The sequence below is a fragment of the Theobroma umbraticum genome, unplaced genomic scaffold (assembly GCF_002168275.2).
Source record: "Theobroma umbraticum cultivar Fairchild unplaced genomic scaffold, ASM216827v3 scaffold_44.0, whole genome shotgun sequence".
Classification (NCBI taxonomy): Eukaryota; Viridiplantae; Streptophyta; class Magnoliopsida; order Malvales; family Malvaceae; genus Theobroma; species Theobroma umbraticum.
This window is the reverse complement of record NW_018397255.1, coordinates 4099031-4107000: the sequence shown is the minus strand read 5'-3', so window position 1 is coordinate 4107000 and position 7970 is coordinate 4099031. Positions and strand designations below refer to the sequence as shown.

The window sequence follows — 7970 nt, the reverse complement described above, 5'->3', positions numbered from 1 at the left end:
TAGAACTAGTTAAACCAGGTTCTCTGGATAATACTATTATTACAAATTCGAGGGATTAAATTTTGCTGATTCTGCCTGGTCAAACACATTCATCAGCTTCTCTCTCGGTGGAATCAATTCTTCTGAATTTACCACATAATATAATACATTGGTTAGCTCCCTTTAACGTTGGAGTCTATTTTAATTTCCTGAGATAGAAATTCTCCTCAATTGTCGCAAAAGCTAAGATGGTATCAAACTTTGTTCAAATGGGAGCTCATTATTCCTAACTATTAGTATAAAACAAGCAATCATATATTAATATGCTTTATAACTCACTTAAAATTTTGATACTTTGCTAGGTCTCTATATATTGATCATTTGGGTTAATATTTCATTTAATTAAGTAAATAAGATCAATAGCAATGAAATTAATTGATAAATAATCTAAGATTCTAAATTGAAAACGAAAGTAAAATTTCAATAACAATAATTGAAAGAATGGCATGCATGTATGTATCCTTGTTCCTTAATCCATTTCTTTATTTCATCAAAAAGGGATAAACAGATAAAAGGCAGAAGGCAGCCGAGAAGATGACAAGCAAAGGAGCGCTGGTACTCTGAAAGAGAAATCTGAACAATCCCTTTTACCCATCTCCCCCATTTCTTTTTCTTTTCCTTTTGTTTTCTTTTCCCTTGTGTACCTCTGTCCATCTCCTTCCACAACTCCACCATGCACACACTCACACTGAGTAAAAGTGTTTTTTCTCCTTCTTGGGTCTCGTGTTGGTCTGTGCTTTGATTACTCTTTGCCCTCACATTTCTCTCTCACCTTCCCGTCTCGTCAACATTCATTTTCTCGGAAAATACAAACCTCAGACATCCCTACAAAGTTACGCAAATGAAATATATATACAAAGTGTAGTCGTTAATAATGCACCAACACCCACAACTCAGTGTTCACCGCACAGAAACTTTCCACCATCTTTTTAATTTGAACTTAGACTCTAATTAGCCATTAATAAAATTGTTATCGAAGTCTTAATTACTGCTTAATAGCTTTAATATAGAGACATTCACGTTGGAGACTACTCTCTGGTAGTTTCGTTCCAGCTAAAATTTTAGACTGGGGAGTGCTGGTGAGGGGAAGAGGCATGGGACTATCCTACGACTATCCATGAACAACGACAAATTGTTATACATAGTAACTTTTCTCTCTTTTTGATTTCTATAATGTATGTTGAAAGAGGAAAATTCGAGTTTCGAAGTCTGTTCTTTGGTGGAGCTATGGGACATAATGTGGCTACCATCGAACTGTTTCCTGTCACCATGAGTACCCATAAAACACAAAATTTACTGTTGTTCATTTCAAAAAGGAGAAATTTTTGCTGCATGCTCTTAAGATATGGATCCTCTTCTACCAACTCAATCCAGTTTTTGCAGTAAGACTGTAGCACATACCGCAGCTTTGGGTCCCCACAAGGACAAATGTAGAGCAGAAAAGGAAACAGAAAACCATACGTAGAGGAAGTGTAGCTGTCTGCAAAAGGAAAATTTTGCTGTAAATCTGGTGCTCCTGGGCTCAGAAACAGGAATGAGCTGGCCATGTTACATTTTTGCTAGCTACAAATGCGAATTTTATAAGTTTGCAACAGTCTCAAGACACTTGTCTGTCTTTTACTTCTTTCTGTTGGTATTACCTTTTTCATATGTCCTTAGCACAAATGCCTGTTTCCCATTGGGATCCCTTAATGGCACAGTCAGTTACAAATGGGGTTTTTGGTTTTTAGTTTAATAAACCCTGATTGACCATGCTTAGCTGTTGTTAATCAGTCAAAGATGCATTCTTTTACTCTTCTGTACCCTCTGTTGTTTTTAAGGGTGACTGCTTTTGAGTTTCAGTTTAAGGTAAAAGGCTGCACTCATTGGACTGGAAAATTCATTTTTTTCCCAAGAAAAGTGTAGCAGAATCTCAGTGGATACTTTTTGGGGTTCTTGATCCATGTCTTTTTTTGCCTCTACCAACCCATTTTAATTCTGCCATCATGCACATGGAGAGGATAGGCATTGTTTCTGTCTGTTGGAGTGATAGAGGAATCTACATGAAGACAAGCCTTAGTGATTCCACATCCTATAAACATAAAAATCTATACATCTAAATTGCTTCTCACCATATCACAAGAAACAGCATTTCATATCTGTGCTCCTACTTATTTTATATTATTAATATAATATTAGATAATTTTATGAAGATTGTTATGGAGGCAGAGAGATGGAAAAAAGAAAATTTTAATAGTCTAAATTTAGTACTTTTCTTTTTATGATAAATTAAATTTATTACTCATTTTTAATGAGTATAATATTATTATATTATGCTTTTTAATTTGATTCAAAATTAATAAAAATTAACAGTAAAAGAATATTCGGTGAGGAAATAAAAAATATTTTACAAAACATTTTAATTTTTTATTATATTTGAACAAAATTAAAAATGTGATAGTAAAATTACATCTGAATAAAAATAAGTAATAAATTTGATATATTATCGTGTCAGTTGTAAATTTTAAATCTTATTTCAGAATTATTTTACCAATTATGTAATATTCTAGTAAATAACTTACAATTAAATCTCATTTGATTAATTCCATACAAAGCTTACTTTTTCAAAGGGAAGTATTTTTTTTCTATCCATCAATGTCTTTATTTTTTGTTCTCTGTTTATTGATATTGCTTTGTTAAATTATATAAAGGTGTTGTAATAAGTGAAAAAAAAAAAGGGTAAAGGACAATTACTATATGTAAGTGAATATGATATATTTTAATGTCTTTAGATATAATTAAAAAAAATAACAATAGTGTAAACTATGTCATGATTATAGTGAATGACAGATAAACTTACAAGGATGAAGACATTAGTTCCTATATTTTATAATGAAAACATTCAGGAGCAAAATACATATGTTTTAGGGGGAAAACCAACATGAATTAAATGGTCTTAATAGAGAAAAAATGATAGGGGACTTTTGTTTATTTTTTTTAAATAAAAAAAAAGGGCAGGAAAGAACACGTGTAAATAGCTGATATGGAAGTCATGAAAGAGCCATGATACTAAAGTGCCCATAACCAATAAGAATGCAGTCACAGTCTCCATCAGCACTGTGGATTCCCAAGGTTTCTTATGCTCAGAGCCTTTTCTTTTTTACTTTGCTTTCATCATTATTTCAGAATTCAGACACGAACTCAAAACACAGCACACCCCGAACCTCAGATGTTGACCGGTCTCACACTCCACAACAAAATGTTTTTGTGGGCCCACCCACTCAGGGGAACCTATTTAAGGCCCTTTTATGATCCCAAGACCGCCCAATAAACGACACCGTCTCGTGTTTCATGTCCGCAGCACACTATGAGCAACTTTTTCTGTTTTTGGATTGGATGGTCCATAAGTTAATTACAGTCTAATTGCTGCCAGAAAGAATATTTGGTAATTTGCTTACAATTTTCCATTTTGATAAAAAAGAACAAAAATATAATAAACAAAACTTAGAACTTCTTTTTTACCCCTCTACATATATTCTGACTTGAATTTTTCTTCTCTGATTTATAATTGAAAGCTACAACCAAAAAATTAAAATAATTGAAAAAAAGACTGTAGTATTTCCTTCCAAGAACAAAAAGACACCACCTTCATTTTTTGGGTGCACCACCATCCACTGCTTCTGCCTGTGATAAACTATAAGCTGTTGTTGATGGTTCTTGATTATATAAACAGCTGGTGACATCTTTTCGGGTTTTCATGCTTTAAGCATGGAAGAAGTTGAATCATTTTTCACCTTTAAAAATTTATTCATATTGAAACTCTCTCTTTGTATCCCATTCTCTCTCCCTTTGTTCTCCAGAACCACACCAAAATTCCCATTCAACCAAATTGATTGACTAAAAGGGTGTGAAAGGAAGGAAACTCAGATCTCATGACTAGAAATCCACTTGGGATGGTTTGTCTTGTTTCCTCCTTTTAATGTCTGGACTAGTATGTGAGGAATTTGCACATGACCCAACTGTTATTTCATCACTTTTATAGCTCAAGCATGCAGCATCCAACACCCCAATGGGGCTTTGGGGAACAGAGGAAGCTGAGGGGGGAGCTGCCACATTAGCATTAGCAGACCCATTAATCAATGACAAATCTTTCATCAGTTCAACACACTTCAACACTCTATCCTGCAAAAAACCCACAAGCAACAGAAGAGAATCCTCATTTCACTGACTCATCAAAATAGTAAAAAAAAAAAGATCAAGAGTCAAGATCTTCTAAGACCTAACTGCAAAAGCAAATTTGTCCTCTCTTTGAGTTTTTACTTCTGTGGGCACCACACCATTTTTTAGTTTTCTTTTTTTCTTTTTTCTTTTACCTTTTCTACAAGGGTGAAAGATGAAATAGCCTTATCAATGGCTAATGTTTGCATTTCTCCTGAAACAGAAATTGCCACTGCTGCACCAATTTCATAAGGCCTGAACTCCAAGAAGTCAATACCTGCACTCATTCCCACCAAACACTGCATCAGTTCAAACCCCATTAATCCTCAATAACGAAAATGTAACAAATAGACAGCGAGATCGAAACCTTTGATTGTGCTCAATATTAGCTGTAAAGAACTAGAGATCAAAGATGGTGATGGATGTTGACCATTCTTCATTTTGCTTAGGAAGTAGTCAATGAAGGAGCAAGGAGTAAGAACTTGCATTTTCCACTTCAATGTGCTCAACAACAAAAGCTCCATTCTTTGTATTGTTTTAGCTTCAAAGACAAACTTTGGTTCTCCCACCTGCCCACAACAAATCCACACAAGCAGGAAACTCAAATTGAGAAAGACAAAGTGATCAACATCTATTGCCAAACACATTAAATCAATCTACATGTTCTAATCACCTGCAAATCTACAGACAGGGGCACTTTAGTCTCCTCCATTTTGGCTGCAATTGATAAACAAGCTACAGCCAGCAGTTGAACTGTCCATGTTTCACCTCTCTATGTCATGTTGCCCCAAAAGAGAGAGAAGTAAAATCAAAGACCAAAAAAAAAAGAAAAACAAATAATCAGTGGCTGTGATTATGATGTAAGAAAAGAAAGAACCAAACTTGAGGCTACTTCGTGAACCTACAGGCAATTCATAAACTGATAGGAACCGATCCAAGTAGTTCACGGATAGGCAAATAGTCACTGGTCCAAAACGGCAATATGCCGAAGCCTGTTGATCACAAATGAAAAAAAAAAGTAAGTCAAAGATAATTTAACCGTTTCATAAACCAACCACAAGACCATCATTCATAGCACATTATCAGTAAGGAATAAGCCAAACGCATAGTCCAATTCAGTATTAAAAAATAAAGAACGAAAAGGGGAAAAGCTGAAGGAAAGCACAATGGCAATTTCAAGTCGCCAGAAATGAAAGAAAAAAACATAATTACGAAATAAACTTTAATACCAAAAATCTGTCAATAGCTCGGTGATTGATTGATCCAAACAAAGTATGAAGATCCCGTAACAAAACTGAAAAGAAATTAAATAAGAAAACCAAAGAAAAATAAAAAATTGCACAATGTCATCAGTTTTGCTGAGAAAAAGGCTATAATGCTGTTGAAAAACAAAACCGCTGTTACAAAAACCAGTTAAACATCAAAGTAAGGCAGAGAAAAAACAATTATCAATGGATCAAACAAGCAAAGAGCGAAGAGTAGCATTTGAATAAAACTGATACAAAAGAAAATACAAAAACCAACAGACCTTCCAAATCCATTCAATGGCCTCTCTCCGAACACTCAAGTCCAAATCCCCACCTCTCAGTCTCTTAAGATAATCAGCTCTAGGCAAATGCTCCATCTCTTTTCCAATCATTTCCTTGATTCTCTCATCACTGTGGATTGCCAAACCAGAACAACCCATTAAAGAAGTTGATCTATCGTTTATAAAACAAGCGTCTTGTTGATTAAAGATTTGGTTTTTAAGGTGGTGGTCGGAAGGGGAAACCCCAAACTCATTTATTGCATCAAAATCAAGACCACCATCAAAGCAAGAGCTTGTGTTCTCTGAACAGAGAAGATTTGAGGCTGAACAGTCAAGATTTTCTGCCATTTTTAAGAGAGGGGCCTAAAAAAGTGAGGTGCTATAAAACCCCCAAAAAACTACTCTCCTCATCAACGTGAAAGCTTTGTGTACAAAAGGGTTTATCAGTGGCTTGTGGGGAAGACCCTTTTTTCATTATACAATAAAGCCAAAAAGAGGAGAGTGAGAGAGTGGGGCTAGGGAGAGACTGTTGTAAAGAGTGAAGCTTTATGTAGGGGGAAGACAACTTGAGTTTAGGGTAAAAGGAGAAATGAGGGAGGGAGGAAAGGGCTGGCATAACCAAAACAGAAAGAAAATAGAAGGAAAATCATTTAATTAATGCAAAAAAAAAAAGGAAATAAACTGACTACTACAAACATTTTCTTATTTTATTTTCATGAGAAATTGAGGAGATTTATGTTTCCTAGCCTAAGGTCTTTTCTTTGCTTTGTATATTGATGTAATTTAACTTTATTTTTCCACTTAATTAAAAGATTATAATTATCATTATAATTAAACAAAGAACATTTATTGAAACCAAATGCAAATTTTTATAAGCTAATTAAAATAATTTTAATGCTAATCATTTATTAGTTTGAAATTTAACTCTCTTGAGTTAATAAATAATTAATAATGTCGTAAATGCGTTACATCAAAGAACTGATAAAACTCAGTTGAATAATAATTCGACTTAAATTCTTTACGTTTCTATATGAGGATAAATATTTAAAATGTCAATTTAATACGTTGCATGTATAAAAAATAATACGCGACATGACATTATTATAAATTGAAGAAAGGGAGATTTGAACTCTGCTCTTTTAAGTAAGGAGATAATGTACTAAACAATGAGCTAAATATTCGGATGTTTCTTTATTTTACTACAAGCTGTGTTTTTTTATTTTTTTATCATAAAAATTTATTTCATATGAAATTTAGGTAGTGCTTTTAAATCAATGCAAAAATGGAAGGGCATTTATGATTTAACCGTTCATTCAAATTTGCAATGCCATGAGGATTTTTGGTTAGTATTGTTAGGGATTTGGCTGTGTGAGGAATGCATATGATTGGTGATGATTTAACTATCATTCTATATAAAAGAAAAACAGGAGCGAGCGATTACATATTTAATTTGGGTAAGTAACTTACAAAAACGTGAGATTTAGTGGGTCCACGCTTTTTCCCCATTCTGCCCCTCGTGTTTATTAATATTTTCACTTTGGCCACTATTGCTCCCAAATTTTTGAACTTTTTTCTGAGAAACACATACACACTCACGCCCTCTCTCTCTCTCTCTCCCTCTCTCTCGCTTTTCTCATTTTAAATGGACAAATAGTGATAGTCAAAAATGAGTTCATGCTTCTTCATCATTTGTACATTGAAAATGAACCTAAGCTTTGTCCTCAATAATACATTGTAATTTGAGTAAATAAAAGAATTAATGCTCAAGGGGACTTCAGCAAAAGAGGAAAGAAAAATATACGAGGCCCTCATACGGTGAGGTGTGCCTTCAGAATTTTCTGCTTATCTGGCTGGAAAGGGAGCTATCTTGTCAATCTGAGTTTTGCCTCCCAACATTTGCTAAAGTATGGCAGAAATAATTCTAACTTTGCCTCTTCTATCATTTTTCAAGCTTTTGATATAAATAAATAAATATATATATATATATTTCAATAAAAGAGAGCGTTACGGTTCGAATGTATATAAATAAATCATAATTATATTGTTTTATGTAGTTCATTGTGTGTATAAATATGAAGTAAAGTCCAAACTTCATACGATCATTGACAAATGAAATTCCCTTTTTTTTGGGGGTCGGAAAAGGTTTAGATTGCAAAATGTACTAAACCAATAACAAGTGCATATATATATATATATATATATATAT

General features: G+C 33.7%; 1 protein-coding gene across 1 annotated transcript; it reads right to left on the bottom strand.

Moving 5' to 3' along the window:
* Positions 1-3428: 3428 nt before the first annotated feature.
* Positions 3429-6324, bottom strand: CYCD2;1 (Cyclin D2;1). Its single transcript, XM_021418253.2, has 6 exons — positions 5765-6324; positions 5142-5228; positions 4910-5008; positions 4604-4805; positions 4392-4513; positions 3429-4200 (listed from the first exon to the last, which is right to left on the bottom strand). Exons 1-6 carry the CDS (start codon positions 6110-6112, stop codon positions 3955-3957), a joined length of 1104 nt encoding a protein of 367 aa, XP_021273928.1. The 5' UTR covers positions 6113-6324; the 3' UTR covers positions 3429-3954.
* Positions 6325-7970: the final 1646 nt, after the last annotated feature.